The sequence below is a fragment of the Lipotes vexillifer genome, unplaced genomic scaffold (genome assembly GCF_000442215.2).
Source record: "Lipotes vexillifer unplaced genomic scaffold, Lipotes_vexillifer_v1.1 scaffold1219, whole genome shotgun sequence".
NCBI classification, from domain to species: Eukaryota; Metazoa; Chordata; class Mammalia; order Artiodactyla; family Lipotidae; genus Lipotes; species Lipotes vexillifer.
This window is the reverse complement of record NW_006781590.1, coordinates 273,711-296,368: the sequence shown is the minus strand read 5'-3', so window position 1 is coordinate 296,368 and position 22,658 is coordinate 273,711. Positions and strand designations below refer to the sequence as shown.

At 37.0% G+C, this 22,658-nt stretch overlaps 1 protein-coding gene across 1 annotated transcript in view; it reads left to right on the top strand.

The window, feature by feature from the left end:
• Positions 1 to 22,658, top strand: part of ZGRF1 (zinc finger GRF-type containing 1) — a 69,534-nt gene that overhangs the window by 42,959 nt on the left and 3,917 nt on the right. The window contains 14 exon segments of the mRNA XM_007454803.1: positions 616 to 766; positions 2,562 to 3,220; positions 3,932 to 4,070; positions 4,561 to 4,745; positions 6,576 to 6,772; positions 7,972 to 8,111; positions 9,885 to 10,028; positions 11,308 to 11,422; positions 12,843 to 13,105; positions 14,797 to 14,956; positions 18,187 to 18,264; positions 18,469 to 18,616; positions 20,247 to 20,374; positions 22,250 to 22,373. Coding sequence (XP_007454865.1) covers positions 616 to 766; positions 2,562 to 3,220; positions 3,932 to 4,070; positions 4,561 to 4,745; positions 6,576 to 6,772; positions 7,972 to 8,111; positions 9,885 to 10,028; positions 11,308 to 11,422; positions 12,843 to 13,105; positions 14,797 to 14,956; positions 18,187 to 18,264; positions 18,469 to 18,616; positions 20,247 to 20,374; positions 22,250 to 22,373 — 2,631 coding nt within the window.

Here is a 22,658-nt window from a genome sequence, read left to right as displayed (position 1 = left end):
GGGAAAGAGAGAGAAGCAGACTTTTAGAGAAAGAGACAGTTAGTGACAGCAGTGGAAGCCCTGATTCCAGCTGCCTGTGAGGCCCAAGCTCCAGTTTTGTCTGTTCAATTAGTATTAGATTTTTAGGGTGATTAATTTCTGGAAGCAGCAACAAAATTAGATACTGTTCTAAGGAGAATAACATAGAGAATAATATGACTGTTCAGATGTGGAATATATCAAAAAAGTCCTCCTAGACCTGAGGACCTAAGAGAAAGCTGTCCTTGGGTTTTCAGGAAGTTTTACCTTCACAGCTCCAAACATAAGATCTGATTAAGCCTGAGATCCTTAGACTGTAAACTCATCTTCACAACCAAATCCCCATAACCCAGATCAATCCAAATCAAAATCTGACCCATTTCAAATAAATCCAACAGGTTTTATATTCTGTATTTCACTTTCTATTGTTTATTTTAGTGAGTTTATTCTGTCCTGCCCCTTTTGGAGGAAGCTTTGCACCACTATAGCTCTACACAATGTGCTTGAAAGCATTATTTTTACAATAGTTATTAGAATTCATTCAAACTATAGGGGAAAAGATTTCGATCTGTAGTTTTGTCTCTTCTTTCTGGATAGGTGACGTCACCAGAACAAAAGATCTCCACATTAAGCCCTGTTTCTACTTTATCTTTGAACTCAAGAGATGAAGACTTCATACTGGAATTCTCTGAGGAGTCCCTGAAAGCAAGAACTTTACCTGGTGATTTTCACTTTCTCAACTTAGACAGTTGCTACCATATGGCTCTAATCTGTCTGTCCATGTAAAGTGAAGTTTTTTATTTGAGAGACTGTTACTAAACTAAAAATAATCTTGAAACCAGATTCAATGTCTTACGCCCTCAAGCCTTCCCACACCCTCTCTCCCTTTTGACTTTTTCTATTGGAGACGGCTCTTATTTCCAAATACAATACTCCCTTCCAGCTTTCTAGTTCCTTCTTATTTCTTCTCTCATCTTCTCATCACAGACCTCTAAAAGTGTCTTCTACCATTGCCAACACTTCTCACAGATGTAACTCCAGAGCCCGGCCCCTCTATAGCCCCTTCCCCTCCCAGGGAAAGGATTCATTGTGAATGTCTGGTCATGGTTGACCTTAGCATAACCTCTTAGTTCCCCTCTTTTGCTTTGGGATCCTGGCAATATCAGGGAACTCTTCAGTTGCTGCTACCTCAATTGCATTCTCAGGCCTCTGTGTTTTCATACATTTTGACTCTTCCCTGTGAGTAATTTCCTGCTTCTTGATAAGTATAATACATTCTGTAGGATCCCTTTCGCTAACTCTTCTTTTTCTCTCACTTTTCTTATAATCTCATCAATGTATCTTCCCTTGATTCTGAAGTTATGTTGGGTGAGGAGTGAAGTTGTAGATAATCTTTTGGTCATGGGTGGATGATATAAAAATAAAAACTAATGTGTCTGGGTAGCAGGGTTGAGGAAGGTTTAGTAGGTGTGGTTGATAGAGGAAACAAGGTAGGAAAGAGTCAGTATGGGAGCTGTGGGTATCTACAACAAGTGAGGTGACAATGGCCTATAGATGATTTACACAGTTATACCATGAATCTTTTACTATTTAATGAGGTTTTAACTTTTCTGTCAGTGTTGCTTGATCAGCTTGTTAGAATTACAAGGTAACAGTTTATAAAAAAAATCATTGACTCACCTGCTGTTCTACTACCTTCCCAAGTGACCTCCAGAGTTTATTCCCAACAAAATAGAAACTCTATCAAGAAGGTACGTTATTATAAAATAGGAAACAATAGCATTTCAGAGAAAAACTTTAAGCTTATATAGTTCCCATGCAGTATTATTCATTATTTATTCAACAAATATTACTGCTTTTTACATTTTCAGGAATATATCAATTACTAACAATGCTGACAGAAGGAATTATAAAACTCAGCCAGAATCTGCCATAACATGAGTTTACCAGAGTTGAACTCTTATCACATAACAATATATCAAAATAAAGCTAAAAGTCTTCTTTACCCTGAAGGTCAACATATTAGTCTGTGAATGTAATAAATATATAAAGGAAGTTGTAACACATCGATAAGTAAACCTTGAACTTCAGTCTCTGGAGAATATAAAGTTGAGAACAAAAAACTAGTTCTGGGTTCTTGTCTTAACTCTGCCAGTTGGTAGTCATGTTACCTCTAGGCCTTGTTGGCAATCTTATCTATAAAATGAGAATGATGAATCCCTTCTCGGCTGTAAAATACTTTGAAAACTTCAGTGTTATGTAAATATAATGTAGTAATTGGTGGGGCGGTGGTGAGTGGAAACCCTTAGCTAAGAGGGAAAAGAAAAAGAGAAGGATTTCAAGTTTATCAACCTTGAAAAAGTTTCTTTATTTTTTGGAGACTAAAACCATTAAAGTTTTTTAAAGGAAATGTGATTCTTTTGTTTGTTTTGGTACAAGGCATGTTGGTACTTTTTGCTTTTTTGTATGGATACCCACTGTTTTCTAGAGATTGGGTGATGTCCGTGATACATTTTTATTTAACTAGCTTTTTTTTTCTTTAGTAATGAAAAAATCGAGTTCTCTGGAGGATAAGAACCTTCAAAGGCTTTCATTAGTAAGTGGAACCCAAGTTCCACTTATTACTTTGCCACCAGCCAGTGGGCCACCTGATGTAGATTCTTGTTCATATGTGATCAACTGTGACAGGCAGGAGTCTTCTGGTTCTCCCGTATTCAACTTTTGTGAAGAGTCAGAAGTTCCAAAGCTAAAAGGCTTTGGGTCAGAGGCCCAGAGCGAAACTTCTACCTCTAAAGAATCTAAGGAAGTGACTCCGAGGGACGTTTCACTTTTTGATAATATATCTACTCAAAGCAAGTGGCTGAAATATCAAAACATACTCCAGTGCAACTTGACTACTCCAAACAGAGCTGATCAGAAACTAACAGATGGCTTCTTTGCTGAGGCTATTTCTGGGATGCATTTTAGTGACACGGGTGAAGGACAGAGTGGTGCTGTGAATGAAAGTTCTGTAGACTCTGTGCATTTGCAAATCATGAAACACATGCTTCAGCAACAGCAGCAGGATTTTAGCAGTCAAGATTTGGTTTCCAGAAAGAAAGCGTTTTCTTTGAATTTAAAGCAGACTTCTAAGACTGAGGAAATTCAAAATGTGTTAAGAGAGTATGCCTGCTACAACTGCAGTGTAACAGGAGATTTTCAGGTGAGGAAATGTACCAGTGTTTTGCATCTTTTTTCCAGTAGTTATTATCTGAATTTCAACAAAAGAATTACCAAAATCATGTAGGTGCAGTGCTTTTAGTCTCGGAGCCAATGGCTTTGTTTTTTTTTAGAGTTTTCCAAAACTCTTGCTACACTCACATTTTCTTTGACTTAAGATCTAGAGTTTGTGAACGTTAAATGAAATTATATATTTGAAAGTGTCTGGTGCAGTATCTGGCACATAATAGATACTTAATAAATTATAGCTCTGTTTCTACCATCACTTCCACTACTACTGTTACTATGATTGTTTTCATTTTTCACTCAGCTCAGTTTTGCTGATCAGATCATTATTAGGGTAAAGATACATCTTATTATACATTGGTTACGAACAATTCTTACTATAGTTGTAACCAGAAATAGAGATACATAATGATTCACTCACATCAGTTAAGTGTTTCCTAGCAAAAATATCTAAAAACTTATTAAGGGGCAGACAAGAAAAGTTAGTCTTATTTATCATTAAAAGTGCCATGGGATAGCCTTTCTTGCTATACTTAGTTTCTCATTTAAAATTAGAAAATGGTTTTCATGGATTCTGGAAATCAAAAGAAAAATTTGTTTATTTTCTTTAACATATCTATGGAATTTGCTTATTAGTAAACAGTATTTTTCTAGAGTTGTTATAATAACTTGAATTATTCCATTTCAGGAGATAAATGACTCCGAGCTATGCTTCCCAAGTGCGCAGAAAATAAAATCTGCATATCTTCCCCAAAGGCAAATTCACATACCAGCTGTTTTTCAGTCTCCTGCTCATTATAAGCAGATTTTTACATCTTGTCTCATAGGTATGACTGTTATCTTTTTATTTTATTATGATTGATTGCTGCTTAATATAAATAGTTTAGCTGTAAGAAAGTGTATCTTTTATGAATTTTTACATTAAATTGTCTACTTGAGATTTGTTATTTTCTATATATTTAATCCAGTTTTTGACAGCAAGTTGTATTTTAATTTCAGATCAAAATTGAGTTTTGAGTGGGAAATGACAGCATTATCTTTTTCAAGGTGTAGTTTAAAAAAATGTTTTTAACTGGAAGTGTTACAGATGGTTTTGTTAAATTAAGTAGGAAATTTTAAGTATGGTGCATTGTTTGTTTTGTTCAAGAGTAAAACTGGACTTTTAAAAAATGGATGTTAGGTTATAGTTTACTCTGTCAAAAGGCTATTTTCAAATTTAGCTAATACATATCTGATACAAATGTGAAATTATTTTGTATTTAATTTTCATCTGTACCTATGTATTTTTTAAAATTATCTTTAAAAACTTTTTTGTAGAACATTTAAATATATTGCTGTTTGGGTTGGCACAAAGGTTGCACAGAGCTCTTTCAAAAGTTGACATATCATTTTACACATCATCAAACAGAGACAAACTGAAAAATGTAGAAAATAATGTGCCATCCTGCCATCATCGTCAGCCTGCAAAACTTGTCGTGGTTAAAAAGGAAGGTCCAAATAAGGTATTGTTCCCTCTTCCCTTCCTTTTATGAGACAAGTAAGTCTCATAAAAGGCTTGGGTACCTATTGCTTTACAACAAGCTTAAAGAGTAAGTCTTGACTGGGAGCCTTCTGCTTGAGACATTAGTAACTAACATATAGTAAACTCTCAATCCATTTTTCCTGAACGATGATTTGCATTCGACGATACAAAAATATGAGTTAAAATCAACCTTCAAGTTGCTTAGGAACTTGTTGCACAGTAGTGGATGGAGAGAGATATATAAAAGGAAATTTTATATAATACTGTAATTGATAAAGTAGGAGAGATATGCCCAAATTACAGTGAGAGCACTGAGAAGGGAATATGTCCCAACCTGAGGGCTTAGAGAATGCAGAGATGAGCCTGAAGGAAGTAAAGGTTAAAGCTGGTCTACTATGTGATCCCTAGTATGAGTAACGTAACTGATAAGGCCAGGGGAATAGAAAAGCATATTGATTTAATTTATACTGCTGATAACATTATTATGGAAGAAGTTAAGTTAGTAAAATGTTTGTAATATTGACCGATGGTTTGTACTCATAGGACTGTGCTTTCACTCATAATAATACAACTTTCCTCCATTGCTTGCATATCATTAGTTGAGTATGTAAATTTGGTTTTAAATTTAGTTTTCAAAAGCAAGAATTCATAAAAATATTATAACCATAGAATAAAATATTATAGAGCCACTAAAAGTGTTTTTTTAATTTTAAAAACCTGTTCTTCTTTCTTTCTTTCTTTCTTTCTTTCTTTCTTTCTTTCTTTCTTTCTTTCTTTTAACATCTTTATTGGGGTGTAATTGCTTTACAATGGTGTGTTAGTTTCTGCTTTATAACAAAGTGAATCAGTTATATATATACATATGTTCCCATATCTCTTCCCTCTTGCATCTCCCTCCCTCCCACCCTTTTTTTCTTTTTAAGATTATTTGATGACATGGTTGTCATGCTCATAGTATGTTGTTGGGTATAAGAGTTAGGTTATAGACTAGAAAATGTATTGTTATCTGAGTTTTATTAAAACAATATACATGTGTGTATCCTTGTGTGTGTGTGTGCATGCTTGCACTTACGTGAGTGAGAAAAAAGTCTGGAAAGAAATGCACGAGGGGCTTCCCTGGTGGCGCAGTGGTTGGGAGTCCGCCTGCCAATGCAGGGGATGCGGGTTCGAGCCCTGGTCTGGGAGGATTCCCACATGCTGCAGAGCAGCTAGGCCCATGCGCCACAGCTGCTGAGCCTGTGCTCCAGAGCCCGTGAGCCACAACTCCTGAAGCCCGGGCACCTAGAGCCAGTGCTCCACAACAAGAGAGGCCACCACAATGAGGGGCCCGCACACTGCAGCGAAGAGTAGCCCCCACTCACCGCAGCTGGAGAGAGTCCACGCACAGCGACAGAGACCCAATGCAGCCAAAAATAAATAAATTTAAAAAAAAAAAAAGAGTAAATGTTAAAAAAAAGAAGAAATGCACGAGATGTTCCCTATAGTTGTTTTGGGGCAGCTTTCAGGTTTTCTGTAGTGAACATGTTAAGTCAGAGATCAATAAATATTATTTTTCAAATAAGACTGAGTTTTCAGAATCGTGTAATTTTTGATAAAAAGTAAAAAATGAAAAGTAAGTGGTTTTAAGTTTTAATTTATTGTTTAAATTAATAAAAAGATTAAGTTGTATAGTGGCTAATTTATTGGAGTACATTAATGCCAAGCAGCCTTTATAAAAGTCTTGACAAACATAGTACAAAAACAGTAAAAAAAATAAATAAATAAAAACATTATTTTTCTCACTAAAGTTTCAATATCTTTTTCGCCTTAGGGTCGTCTCTTTTATACCTGTGATGGACCCAGAGCTGACCGATGTAAATTTTTTAAGTGGCTTGAAGAAGTGACCCCAGGATATTTAACACAGGAAAAATCTCTACCTAGCATGGTTTTAAATGATATAAAAAGTATTGGCTTGTACTTAAGAAGTCAAAAGATACCCCTCTATGAGGAATGCCAGCTTTTGGTGAGGTATGTTTTATGGTGCCAAGTAATTGCCTCTAATTATATCAGAAAATAGTAACCTCACAGAATTATGATCAGTTTTCAAAGAGATTGAGATAGGAAGAATGTCTAAAAGATAGAGTACCTCATTTTTTATGACTATAAAATGGCAATAATTCCCTAAAGCTATTTTTGGCCCCCTCTAAACATTGAGCAGTGTCAGCAATATCAGGATTACTGGCGGGAATGCCATTTTTCTAAGCATTTTTACATATAATCATAATTCTAAGGGAAACCCTATCAAATCACAAGAATAATTTTTATTAGCACAGGATAATACATATTGGTCATTCACAAGCCTGAACTACATAGTTTATAGGATGATAGAATGCTACTTTTTGGAAACATGTCTTACAAAAGTTGGATTACCCAAAAAGTAAATATAATGAGCATTTGCATGGTAATTTAATAATAACAGCATTTATTGGGAGTTTGTACATGCCAGGCACTCTTCTAAGCACTTTGCATGTATTATTTCATTTAATCATCATAATTTATAAGAAATGGTAATGTGATAATTTATTATTCCATTTTTACAGTTATAGAAACTGAAGTACCCTGTCTTTTAGATACTATTCCTATCTCAATCTCTTTTAAAACTCATGATGTTTCTGTGAGGCTTGCTATTTTCTTCCTTTGACACAATGTATTTTTATTGTGTATATATGTATGAAAGTATATAAACATACACATCGCCGGTTCTTGCCTCTTCATACTGTATTTTAAAGATTTAAAAAAAAAATTTGTACCTTCAAACTTCCAGTTATAAAATAAATAAGTCCTGCAGATGTAATGTATAGCATGGTGACTGTAGTTAATATTACTTTACTGTATATTTGAAAATTGGTTAGAGAGTAAGAGCTCATTACAAGAAAAAATTTTTATTTGAAAAAAATTTTATACACGCAATGAGTTCTTCAGTGCTTTTTTAAAAAATTCAATTTATTTAAAAATAAAAACTTCATCCATTTTCTTCACAAGAAAAAAACTTTGTGTGGCAATGGATGCTAACCAGACTTATGCTGATAATTTCACAGTATATACATATATCAAGTCATTATGTTGTACACCTGAAACTAATATAATGTTATATGTCAGTTATATCTCAAAAAAAAAATTCATACCTTAATATTCAAATTCACTTTTGTCTTTTACTCATTTTGCAGAAAAGGGTTTGATTTTCAAAGAAAACAGTATGGTAAACTAAAGAAGTTTACTACTGTAGATCCTGAATTTTATAATGAACCTAAGAGCAAACTTTATCTTAAGCTGAGTCGGAAGGAAAGTTCTTCGACTTACAGCAAAGGTAAGTTGATCTGATTATGTTGTGGCTGCGTCTAGCCTTGTATCTCAGTTACATACAGCCCTGTAAATTCTTTATATTAAAGAGATTTTTAAGAGTACAGTTTCATAGTACATATTGTGAATTATTGTATAATAAATTAGACCATTTCTAAAAAGCATATTTTATTTTATTCCCCCCACCTCTAAAAAGCATATTTTAAATTTTAGTTTTTTTAAAAGCTTTATTATAGGCTACCCAAAACTGTTTAATTTTGGTTAAAGAGTCACACCAAGCTCTTGGCATCGTAAGTATACTGAATGAACTGTACCCTGAACCTAATATAAAAAATAAGCGGAAAATGTAATGAGTTTAGTGATACTTCTGTCATTGCTGCACAATATGACAACCTTGGACCCCAAATTTTGTATATTTGGAAATAAAATCCTTAAAATTTTTTTTCTTTTTTTGGCTGCATTTGGTCTTTGTTGCTGTGCACAGGCTTCCTCTAGCTGCAGCGAGCGGGGGCTAGTCTTCATTGCAGTGCGCGGGCTTCTTATTGCGGTGCCTTCTCTTGTTGCGGAGCACGGGCTCTAGGTGCGCAGGCTCCAGTAGTTGTAGAGCTCGGGCTTAGTTGCTCTGCAGCATGTGGGATCTTCCTGAACCGGGGCTTGAACCCTTGTCCCCTGCCTTGGGAGGCAGATTCTTTACCACCGCGCCACCAGGGAAGTCCCTAAGTTGGGTTAATTTTTATCTTTGGTTTCATGACCTACGCTTGTCATTGATCCTAACCTAGCTTGCTTTTGTTATTTGATTAGTTATTTTAAATGATATAAGAAACGTTGAATCAACAAAGCAAAGCTAAATCTAGTACCTTATAGCTACCTACATTTAAAAAAAAATACATTTATTTATTTATTTATTTATGCTGCATTGGGTCTTAGTTGCAGTGCATGGGCTTCTCACTGCGGTGGCTTCTCTTGTTGCGGAGCACAGGCTCTAGGCACATGGGCTCAGTAGTTGTGGCAAACAGGCTTAAGTTGCTCCGCAGCATATGGGATCTTCCTGGATCAGGGCTTGAAGCTGTGTACCCTGCATTGGCAGGTGGATTCTTAACCACTGTGCCACCAGGGAAGCCCGGAATGTAGTTTTCTTTAAACAACAAGTTTTTTCCTTCATACTCATAATGGGTCAAATAATATGTGATTAAGTTATATAATTATAATAGCAAATACAACTAGTATAAATAAGTTTTAGAACAAATGCAGTTGACTCTTTGTAAACTCCACTGATGGTAGAAATAGTGCATAGATATTCTGGAAAGCAGCCTACTAGCTATGAGTGCTCAGTGTACTATGGAGAAGAAACGAGAACGTTAATTAATCTGGAACATATGTTAAGTGGAAGTCTGTTAAGAGAACTTGTATTCTGTCCATGGATTGCCAACTTTATTTGAGCATAGAAACCTTTACATGGTGGAGCATCTTTTTAGACTAATATTCTACCTTGGGAAAATCAAATGTAGCTATAAGAGAAAAATGAGTTAGATGTTGTCTTTGCTTTATTTACAGTGCTTTTTTTTTTTAATTATAAAGTAACTTTAAAAACATTAAACTAATTGAGTTAAAAACATGGAAATGAAATGTTATGTGTTTGGGTCTCTGGGTGGAATCTTGTTGGTGATGATAACCAAGTTTGTTTTTTTGAGAAATAATGTAGGACTAAGCATCAAAGAAATCCAAGGTAGCTTTGGATGGAGCATAGTTCTGTATCCTTTAAAAGTGTTTGTCTTTTCAGATGATCTTTGGGTGGTTTCAAAAACCCTAGACTTTGAATTGGATACTTTTATTGCATGTAGTACTTTCTTTGGTCCATCATCTATCAATGAGGTAGAGCTACTACCTTTGAAAGGTTATTTCCCTTCGAATTGGCCCACTAACAGTAAGTATTATTATGCCCATATTAATTTGTGTTAAAAAAGAATGAAAGACATGTGATGCACTGTGAGCAAGAATGCTAACTTTGTGTGGGATTGTTTGATTAAAGCCAACAAAAAGCATCCACCTCTACTTCCTATTATTGTGTACAGTATTTTTGAAATGTGTATGAAAGTTGAATATCTAAATATTTCTGCAGCTCAAGTCCTAGAGGGCTAACAATATAATAAAATCTTGACCCCTCACTTAAGTATTTTGTTAAAGTTGAATTTTACATGGTATATACCCGATTTCTAAAAATATAAATATTAAACATATAAATAAGAATTTTCTTAAATAATTTCTTATATCAAGTTCCAGTTCTTGATTTATTTAATCCTCTTGGTTTATTATTCTAGTAGTATACATTTAGTAAACAAATCATTTATTTTTACATTGAGAAGGTCTTGTAGATTTTGCAAGAGATTTCGTGAGCAGTTGAGCAGGAGGGTATGATTTTCATTTGAGGCTATTTTGTCATCTGCCTTGAGAAATTCTTAATAAGACAGTAGGCTATGAGCCTTACTTTTCTTTTAATAAAGGAAGCTTTAGTAAGCTGAATCCCTATCCAGTTCTATGAATCTGTATACTTCTCTATACATTTTGATCTCTGGAGTAATTTCTGATGGTCGAATTTGGTCCATATCTAATTAAGACACAGCATTTAACGACCCATTTCAAATATTTCATAGACATTTTTAACTTGATTTTTTTTCTTTTAGAACTGAATAAACCTAGTCAACCAGCTTGAGTTCAATAAGAGCCTAATTAAGTGAACATTTGTCATTTATTGAATGCATATTTTCATATTGGTTGCAGTTGTTTCCGCACCAATAAAAGCATTCTACTTTTCTGCTTTCCATATATTCCTATAAAATAATTGAGGAAGAAATGCAAGAAAATGTTAACAAATTCCATAAACACTACTGTACAATGTATGCTGATTAAATCGAACTGGCTGTTAAGCAGTGTCACCACACCCTAACTCAAAACAGTTATTCTTATTCATTAACTGACATATGGAAGTCCAAATTTGATGTAAGTTATGCAATTTATAAAGTATGAATGAGCAGGTAGTATAGTAGTTTAATGGATAAAAGGACCTCTGCATGTACTTAAGCGTTTATTTTATGTTGTGTGATTAATTCAGTAGCTGAACTCTGAGTTATGTGTACATTTAATAGATTTTTTTTAATGGTTCATTTCATTTACATTAATGTTAATTTTCTGCATTCTGTCTACAGCAGTGGTCCATGCATTATTGGTTTGTAATGCTAGCACAGAGTTGACCACTTTGAAAAATATTCAGGACAACTTTAATCCAGCCACTCTACCTCTAACACAGTACCTGTTAACAATGTAAGTCATTATTTACCTTTGGGTCATTGGTATTAAAAAATGATGACATTGTAAATATGAAAATGTAATAAAAGTACATTACATAAATTTTTGCCAACAGAGTGTTAATTTTCTTTTGGTGATTATGAGGTTACTGTTTGTCAGTGGTTCAAAAGAGAAAGGGGAATACACATCATTTCCCAACAATCCACCCATTCATCTATCTGTTTATTTATTTATTGTGGTAGAGTCTAGTAAGGGTTACTGCAAATCTTTTTCCTTTGTCAAGGAATAATTTCCTAAGGATCTTTTGAGTGTTTTTATTTATTTGTACTTTTATGCTACAAATTATTTAACATTTAAAACATTTAAAATTATGTAACATTTTACAGCTTGAATCCAGTATATATATTGATACTAATTTTATTCTTGACATAACCTATATATCTCACTTTTAATTTCTCAAGCACCATGCCCCTTTTTTAAAAATTGGGAGCGACATTATATTGAATTCACTAAAATGATAGAAAAAGTCTAGTTTCTAATTTGTAATATTATGATCTAACTTGTGGTATTTCATTTTTTTTCACCATAATAAAGTCCTAGGTAAGAAAAATAATATCCTTATCCATTATGTCATTTATCTACTTTGAAAGGAATGCATTTGTTTTTAATTTATTTATTTTATTTTTGGCTACTTTGGGTCTTCATTGCTGTGTGTGGGCTTTCTCTAGTTGCGTGAGCGGGGGCTACTCTTTGTTATGGTGTGTGGGCATCTCATCGCAGTGGCTTCTCTTGTTGCAGAGCACGGGCTCTAGGCACGCGGGCTTCAGTGGTTGTGGCTCACGGGCTCAGTGGTTGTGGCTCGCGGGCTCTAGAGCGCAGGCTCAGTAGTTGTGGTGCATGGGCTTAGTTGCTCCGCGGCATGTGGGATCTTCCCAGACCAGGGCTCGAACCCTTGTCCCCTGCATTGGCAGGTGGATTCTTAACCAGTGCGCCACCAGCAAAGCCCAGGAATTCGGTCTTAATGGAAATAAAACCAGTTTATTGCAGTTTTACCTTAAACGGAGGCTATATTAATTACCTAAGTCGGTTTTGTTTAATAGAACGTGGGCTTTAAGTCAGTATATGACTTATTAGCTGTGTGCTTTGGGGGAAAAATGTTAATATTTCTGTACCTCTATTTGGGATAATTAACTACTTAGTACTGTTGTGAAGATTGCACCAAGTAACATGTAAAATGCTTAGTATAATGCCAGCACATAGTAGGTTTTCAACAAATGTTAGTTCTCTTCCACCCTCCTCCAAATTGGGGTATATGTTTATTTGTGTCTCCAAAAAAATGTTCGCTGTGGTGCTTATAAAGTGAAGGCTAAGTTATGACTAGGTCTACTCACCTATTTCAAAAGCCTCTCATTTAAAAAAATTTTCATTTGCTTAGGTCTTCATCAACCACAATGAGCAACAAGAGAGTCAATAAGAGAAAATTTATCCCACCAGCCTTCTCGAATATCAGCACAAAATTTGAACTACTCAGTATAGGAGCAACATTGCAGTTAGCTAGTGAGTTAATTCAGGCACACAAGTTAAACAAGGATCAAGCTACAGCTCTAATTCAGATAGCTCAAATGATGGCATCACGTGAAAGTGTTGAAGAAGTGAAGGAACTGGGAATTCATACCCTCCCTATCACGATCATACATGGTAAGAAGCAAGAAAAGAAAACGGTTCTAGTAAATACATTGTCATATAAGCTTTTGTAACTCAATCTGCTCGCTTGTAATTTCCTAGTCAGACAAGATTCCAGAATAACTCTACAGTTTTCAAATCTGGACCCATTTTAGTAAACTATTAGATGAGAGCAGAACTGACCACCCTAAAAGGGAGAATAGGCAGCATATCTGAAGCATTATACTCTCATTATCAAAGTATTCAGATTTGATCTAGACATCTACATGTTGCTCTCTATTAATTAATTCCTAGTCAGCTCACCATTCATCCTTCATAGTAGCTATTCCAAACCTTCATCCTTCCCATAATACCATCCTTGCCCCTGCCCCACTTTCTCTCTCTGAAATTGATTTTGCTTCTAAAATAGGAAATGGAGGTCATAACAGAAACTCCTTTCAATGTCCTGCCTTCCTTTTCCAACTTACCTAAGTATGGACCTATTCTTACTCTTCTGGTTCTGTCTCAGTGAAGGAGCTTTACTTTCTCCTCTTCAGAGCTACTACTTTTATCTGGAATCTGTTCCCTCTTTAACTCATTTCCTCTCACAGACCTTTTCCCTGAAGCTGATCCTACTTTTCGTCCTGTTTTGAGGATTTGCTTCACACCCACTCTGTTGACCAAGCTAGACACTTGGGAGTCATCCTAGATTATTCTTCTCCCTAGATTAATTGACTTTCTCTTAATACTCCTCCATCTCTCTGTTTCTCTCCCCTCATCAGATCAGTCACTGAGATGTCCCTTCTAGTTTGTACCCACTTTTCACATTGATTCTCTCCTCGCCAACTCATTTGCACCTCCTCAGTCCAAGCCTTCATCATGCCTCCGTATAGGCTAGTTGGTGAGACTACCCTGTAAAATGGGGTTTGATAATAGCATCTGTCTCATAGGTTTGGAGGATTAAATGAGTTAACATAAATAAAGGGCTTAGAGTGGTGTCTGGCACATGGGAGGCACTTAGTAAAGTTAGCATGTATTATTGTTATGATCATCTCACACAGCTTTTTCTAATTGACCTACCTTTAGTTTTACCTTTCTTCATATTTTCCCTCAAGTAGTTTTTCTAAAAAAAAATCTGCTTTAGTTCCATTACTTAAAATCCCTTGTTGATTTCCCCTGGTCTTTAAGATAAAATTCAAACTTTTAGCCATAGCAAGCAGAATTCTTGTGATTTATCCCCTTGCCTACCTTGTCAGACAGCCTCATCTCTTGCCTATTTGCTATAGGCTGTATGGAAATACTTGTCAGCTGTGTGCTTTGTCATGCCTCTGCCTAGAATGACCCTCTCTTTAACAGGATATCTTATCCTGGAAGATTTAGTTCTGTTACTCTTTTTATTTTTAGGAAGCATTCCCAACTCCACCAAAGCAGAGAGAGATGTTCTTTCTCTGATACCAACAATGTTACTTACCATATTCTTTTATCATTGTTCTTTGCTTGTCTATCTTCCTAAGCAGACTATGGTCTCATTAAATATGGAGGTCTTTTGTATAGTTATCTATGTATTTATCCCTTGTCCTAATTAAGCACATAGTGAGTACTCAGTTAATATTTTTCAATAAATTACTTAAATGAAGGAGAGAGGGAGATGGATAAAATATTTCTTGTGCTTTTCAGAAATTTATTTATGATATTGCCTTTATTTTTTTCCCTTTCAAAATAATTAGGTGTTTTTGGAGCAGGAAAGAGTTATTTGCTGGCAGTGGTGATTTTGTTTTTTGTGCAGCTATTTGAAAAGAGTGAAGCTCTTACAGTTGGAAATGCAAGACCATGGAAAGTTTTGATTTCTTCTTCTACTAATGTAGCTGTTGACAGAGTACTTCTTGGGTAGGTATCACAGGTATATTTCAGTGCCTAATGTTTTAGGTTATTGTTGAGAGAGGTAGATCACCATAGGCCCTGAGTGTCCATGCACATTTTTCCTGGGTATGCCAGACATGTAAGGCCTTTATCTCTGACTCAAGAACCAGCATCCATGAAGCAGTAACAGGCTAACTTATTAGTTGCTTGTGTAAAAATTTGAGTCCAGCCCAGAACGTGTATTGTTGGGGGAGGAATCTACTGTGCAAGGCCCTCACCACTCTTACTCAGTGCGTTTCGTAGGGTTGTGTCTGCAGTGAGCAACCTTGACTGATGAGGTAGTATCTCCTTCCAGGACAAAGAACAGGGTTACTTACTGCTTGTTATAAAAATAGTGGATTCCCAAGCTCAGTATATATTGTTTTGGGTCCTGCTTTTTTTTTTTTTATTTTTGCAGTACGAGGGCCTCTCACTGTTGTGGCCTCTCCCGTTGCGGAGCACAGGCTCCGGACACGCAGGCTCAGCGGCCATGGCTCACGGGCCCAGCCACTCTGCGGCATGTGGGATCTTCCCGGACCGGGGCACAAACCCGTGTCCCCTGCATCAGCAGGCGGACTCTCAACCACTGTGCCACCAGGGAAGCCCTGTCCTGCTTTTTTTACTCAGTGATTATTTCTCTATGGTATTAAAGCTTAGAAACCAAAATTTTTCATAGCTCTATTAAATGCAATGATTTCCTTATATGATAAGCAATTTTTGATCAGTAAGTTCTTACCAGATTTTTGCCATTATAAATAATATTGCAACCAAGTTCCTTAAACATAAATCTTGGTATCCATTTCTTATTCTTTCCTGAAGAAAAAGTCCTAGGCCTAGAATAAAAGATATGAACATTTTTAAGCTTAATATACTTTGCAAGATTGCCCTCCAGGAAGGTTCTACCTGTGTGTACTCTTTCTTCTGAGTAATCGAAAACTGGCTGAGGACATTTTCTGATTCAAGATAATTACAAGTTAACTGGAGACTAAATAGCAAAGAACTTTTGATTGCTTAGCCTAAGAATAAAATTTAACTGTAGACTGTTAGAAAAATCAAGAAGCTAGAAGAGTAAGTACTAACTACTGAAAAGTAACAGAAAACACGTAGAGATCTTTAGGGCTTCCCTGGTGGCGCAGTGGTTGAGAGTCCGCCTGCCAATGCAGGGGACACGGGTTCGTGCCCCGGTCCGGGAAGATCTCACATGCCGCGGAGCGGCTGGGCCCGTGAGCCATGGCCGCTGAGCCTGCGCGTCCAGAGCCTGTGCTCCACAACGGGAGAGGCCACAACAGTGAGAGGCCTGCGTACTGCAAAAAAAAAAAAAAGAGAGAGATTCTTTAGTGCTTAAGCCTCTGATGAGGACCTGAGGAATGTGAATCTGCATTTAGGATCTATACCTCAACTGCATGTAAGCTGGACCCATACATTTCTTTACACTGAACTGACATTTAGCTGTGCACTTGGATAATACATTTCAATGGCAATGGACAGAATAGGACAAAGAGTTTCTTGAGAAGAAGTAAAACATTTTTGCCCCATGGTATGATGAGGATACTATACTCTCTGTTATAGAATTAATGCAAACTTACACTGAAAAAATATGTAAACTAGTTTTTCAGGCTGAAAAATAGCTGACCATTCTCCAAGATGAAAACTATGAAAAAATGCAAAAATTGAAGTCTATTCATGTATTGACATTAAATAAACTGCTTCAAAATTATTTAGGAAAACTGTGTTTGGAGAGCTCTAGTTTCTTTAGTTTTTCAGCTCTTTATTTCCCATTTGAGGTGGTAGATGTTTTAGGAGTCTGGATGTTCGGTGAGCTCCTACCTTGTTCCTAGCATAGAGCTAGAGCTATAAGATATATAAGTGGGAAGGGTAGGTGAGGGCCGCTTCTTCACAAAGCCCTCGCTGAGGGGTAATGTATGTAGAAGAACAATCATTGATAGCCTTTGGAGGTAGGCAGACTTGCCTAGGTTTGAATCATGGTTGACTCTACTTATTAGCTGTGTGGCCTCAGCGAAATACCTGACTTGAGTTTCAGTTACTCATCTCTAAGGTAAGATATTGTGCAGAGCTGTAATGAGTATTAAACAAGATAAGGTATGTTAAGAAGCTAACAGTCTTCCTACTAAATCTCGATGCTAAATATATGGTAGCTATTGCTTTCCATATAATTAAGTCTTTAGGGGCAACTTTGTTTTTTTGTAGGGTTTTTTTTTCTGCGGTACGCGGGCCTCTCACTGTTGTGGCCTCTCCCGTTGCGGAGCACAGGCTCCGGACGCGCAGGCTCAGTGGCCATGGCTCACGGGCCCAGCCGCTCCGCAGCATGTGGGTCTTCCCGGACTGGGTCACGAACCCGTGTCCCTTGCATCAGCAGGCGGACTCCCAACCACTGCACCACCAGGGAAGCCCTGTTTGTTTTGTAGGTTTTGTTTTTCTTTTTGGCCGCACAGCTTTTGGGATCTTAGTTCCCTGACCAGGGATTGAACCTGGGCCACGGCAGTGAGTCAAGTCCTAATCACAGGACCACCAGGGAATTCCCAGGGCAATTTTACTTGTGATAAATTCTAACATAAGTATTTTATGAACGTTTCATGAGCCCTCAACATAAGATGATACATATTTTTGGGTTTCCCTGGCGGTGCAGTGGTTAGGAATCCACCTACCAATACAGGGGATACAGGTTCGAGCCCTGGTCCGGGAAGATCCCACATGCTGCGGAGCAAATGGGCCCATGGGCCACAACTATTGAGCTGGTGCTCTGGATCCCGTGAGCCACAACTACTGAGCCCACGTGCCACAACTGCTGAAGCCCACACACCTAGAGTCCATGCTCCGCTACGGGCGAGGCCACCACAGTGAGAGGCTCGCGCACTGCAGCAAGGAGTGGCCCCCGCTCGCCGCAGCTGAGGAGGGCCCGTGTGCAGCAGTGAAGACCCAATGCAGCCAAAAATAAATAAAGTTAAAATAAAAGAAAATAAAGGCATGCTTTAAAAAAAAAAGATAATACATATTTTTTAAATTCTCTGAAACACATTTTATAAAAAAGTCTTTCAACTACATTATATTTACTTTGAGTTTAGCCATTTCACATTGAACTACATAATATAAAATATACTGTTATGCAAAGTTAATTTTAATAATGTAAATATTATGTGAAACTTGTAGATTCCATTTTCTAAATAATCAGAATCTATTTTACCCTGTTTTCTTTAAAGGCTTCTTAGTCTTGGATTTGAAAAGTTTGTCAGGGTTGGGAGTGTCAGGAAGATTGCCAAGCCAGTTTTACCTTACAGGTAAGAACGCTAAATTCCAAAAGTCACAGAATGTTCACAGAAGTATAATTTTATATAAGTCTTACCTTAACTGTGGTTTCTGAAGAAGACTAGAGAAAGCTGTATCTTTTTCTTGGTGTTAATTTAGGAAATCTGTATTTTACTTTTTTGTGATGCTGTGAAAATGGAATCAAAGGGTGCTCTTTTATGTAATTCTTTTTTAAGTTTGCATGCTGGCTCAGAAAATGAAAATGAACAATTAAAAGAACTACATGCACTCATGAAGGAAGACCTGACTCCTGTGGAAAGAGTCTATGTGAGGAAAAGTATTGAGCAGCATAAACTGGGGACCAATAAAAGCCTGCTGAAGCAGGTGAGGGGAAACAGCTTCAGTTTGTCTGTTTATTTATGTAATTTATATATACGATTCAGATCCCTTTTATTCCTATTGATAGGAGTATTATTCCTATTTATTCCCCTTAAGTAAAACAAATGACTGTGATAGCTCAGATTCAACTGAAGTGTGCCTGTCTATCCAGTGCACGTTTTATTTTATTGCAAAGCATTCTTCAAATTTGTGAACACATCCAACTCTCCATGGCAGAGTCATCTTTTCTCTTTCTCCCTATGTGTATATCTTTTTATAGGCTTAAGGGGAAAGTGAAGAGGTGGGAATAGATTCCTGGGAAGTTAAATGAAACTTGGCTTTTTTCTAGGAGAAACAGAGGAAGAGAAAGTCTGACACTGGGCAAAATATCCAAGTTCATTTTTATCTTTGGTGCTTTCCTAGAAACCAAACCAATCCTTTCAGGGTCTGTCTGAAATCTTTCCTAAGAATCTAGGAGGCTCAGACACTTAATCCCAGGTATTGGGAACCAACACTGGACACATAGGGTCTCCGGCTACAACAAGTAGCATCATCTCCTTCATCAAGTTCTGATCCAGGCCAGTCTGGGTGTCAGCTGGGAGGAGAGAAAGAAGTCATTTAGTAGCTTTCTCCTGTGAAAGGAGAGCCTGGGGGAAAGAAAAGGGAGTGGAGGAAAAGAGGGTCGTTGGCTCGTTGGACAATGTGGACATGGGTCCACTTTTTCTGTGAGAGATTTGGGACAGTCAACCTGTTTGGGACCCTGTTTTGGTCAGCTATTGCTGAAATCATGTTGCTTAACAAACAAAATCTCAATAATTTAAGACAACAAACTTAACAACTCTACAGGTCATTTGGTGTGAGTCAAGCCTCTGGTTCTGAGAACAGTTGTCTGTGGCGTGATGCCCCTCTCCTGACAGACAGCAGAAGTGCAAGAGGGCAGGCAAGATCATACAAATACGTGTAAAGCTTCTGTTCCCAGCATGTCAGCTCACATTCCATTGCTATAACAGGTCATATGGCCAAGCCCGACATCAGGGGGCAGGGAAGTATACTCCACCTACTTCTCTGGTGGTAGACACTGCCGAGGCACGCAGCAAAGGGTGTGGATGAGTAATACTGTCACGGGGAAGGAGGGAATTATAAATAATAATCAATCTACAACAAGTTTGGGTTCTAGAAGTCCTCGGAAGCCTTTAGACCAGCTTTTTATTATCTAAGCTATAGACTTACCTTTTCTCCCTTCTCCCCAACCAATTCCAGAGGGGCTTAGTTTGACTACATTCAATTAATGCAAATTAGTCATTTATGTAAACTACTTACCATTTTACATCCTTATCCAGCATATTGTTATGTAAGAATAATTATTAATGGTTTCTTTGATACCTTTCTAAGTGAAAGCCCGGTTTACTATAAACTATTGCTCATTGGTATCACCTGTTCATAAATAAAACTCTTAGAGGAATTTCCATTACTTATGTGGGAATAATGAAAATGTAAAGTGGCTTATGATTTCTGATTGCCAGTGATTAAATTAGGACCTGCTCATTTCTGATTTTAGCCTGTAAGTTCTTTGGTAAATATATTCTCTTAATTTGTTTAATAGTTGTTAATGAATAACATTCTTACCGTAATAAAGGTCCAAGTAGTTGGAGTTACCTGTGCAGCCTGCCCATTCCCATGCATGAATGATCTTAAATTTCCTGTGGCTGTCCTGGATGAGTGTAGTCAAATCACAGAACCGGCTTCCCTCCTTCCCATTGCAAGGTAACCTAAAAAGTTCTTTTCCAAAGATGCTCAGATGTTACAATTATTTCAAACATTTCCTCAGTTCAAACTCTTCCCAAACTTTTGTGAAAATTCCTAGCAATGCAAGTACTAAACTGATTTTTTGAAAGAATCCAGAGGGAAATTTGAGGGAGGGGCTAATGTATCAAAATTTTGTTAGATCACAGTTGAGGCAGTTGGATCACTACTTGGATCACAGTTTAGACATTCTTAAAGCCTTGAAAGTTCTAGTGCTAGGATTCTACTAGAACGTTGCAGGCTTCTCAACCAGACTAAAGGTGCCTCTTTAGTCATAGTTTAAGAACCTAACTCTACTGAAGAATGTTCTTTAGTTCCTTACCTTGATATAATTCCAGTGTTTAGGTTCTGAAAATATTTTTTAGATTATGAAAGTAGATAAAGAAAAATAAGTTGAAAATGAAAATTTGTCTACTAAAATTTAGGAAACTATGAAATCTTCTAAGCTGTCTCAGCCAATTGAAACACTGTGCTTTCAAAGCATCTCTTATTGAGGAATCCTAAAGGTAGTGGAAGGAGTACTACACCAGACTCAGTAGGCTTCAGTCCTAGGCCTTGTTCTGTCCCCCTTGTTGTTTCGTTTTCTGTCTTTTTTATAATAAATATTTAATCTTCTGATTTCCAATTTGTAAGTGTTGAAAATGCACAAGAAAGATTTTACTTCACAAGTACTTTTATGTTAATATATTTTGATTCAATATATATGGCAATAAATCTCCACACGTCATAACCAAAAGTATGTTTTCTTCCCCTTAAAAAATGGGGATGTAACATTAACAACCACTGTAAAATAAAGCACACAATTATTTTGGTGAATTTACAGTTCTTTTTTCCCAGGTGTAAGGGTGAGGGAGTAGGGCATCAACTGTCACGATCTGCCCGGGACTTGGGAGGTTCGGCATCATGGGGTTTTCAGTGTTTAAACTGGGACAGTCCTGGGCAGTCCAGAATGAGTGGTCACCCTACTCAGGAGCCAGGGATGGAGAGAGTAAAGCCATTCATGAGAGGCTGGAGGGTTAGTACTGTGGAGCACCTACTGTCTACTAAACATATTACATACTTTATTAAGTCCTTACAACAGCCATGCATGGTATTATTATATCAAGATTATTGATAAGAATAGTGAAGCTGTAGAGATTAAATAACTTGCTGTGTCCACACAATATAACAGAGCTAAAATTTGGATATAGGTTTTTCTTCAAAACTTGGACTTTTTCCCACTATATTCTATTCCTATTTAGAAAGACATTTTACCCCTGAGCCTAATTTGCTTCATCTCTAAAACAAGAGTTTAAGGCAGATGACTTCTAAGAACGTTTCTAAGTTTATAGATTCTAAAAATCACTTTCTCGAAGTGTGTTCTGTGAAATACTAAGTCCTTGCAGAGGCAGGGGACACTTACTAGGTTTTATGTGGAAAAAAGTAAAGTTATGTAAAGGATTCCTTTTTTTTTTGCGGTACGCGGGCCTCTCACCGCTGTGGCCTCCTCTGCCGTGGAGCGCAGGCTCCGGACGCGCAGGCTCAGGGGCCGTGGCTTACAGGCCCAGCCACTCCGCGGCATGTGGGATCCTCCCGGAGCGGGGCACGAACCCGTGTCCCCTGCATCAGCAGGCGGACTCTCAACCACTGCGCCACCAGGGAAGCCCAAGGATTCTTTACGGCCCAACTTTTTAAAGCCTTTTAATACACTTATTATCACTGTTAAGCCTTGTTAGTTCTGAGAACGTGTCATGGTATTCAAATTCTTTGAAATACATTTTAGAAAATAGTGCATTAAATGATGTTAATGCATGTTTCTCTCATTGCTTAGATTAATTTTTAGAATTCTGTTTTTAGGTTTGAGTGTGAAAAGCTGATTCTTGTTGGAGATCCCAAACAGCTCCCTCCTACTATTCAGGGTTCTGATGCAGCTCATGAAAATGGATTGGAACAAACTCTTTTTGATCGACTTTGCTTAATGGTACTACTGCTAAATTCATACAGAACTATCATTTATTGATTATACACTGTGTAGGTTGATAGAAAGTGAAAATATTAGAAGACCAAGTCCTTGCCCTAAAACTATTTTAATTGGAATTGTTTAGAAAGTACTCATCTTAAAGATAAGTTGAACCCTAATAATTTAAGAATGAAATGAATCTTTTCCCTGTGTACTTTCATAGTGGGTAGTAAGTATATTGATTTTGCTGTAAAATAAAAAAAAAATCTATGTGTCTGTTATCCATGTCCCCTATTGTAGAGCTGT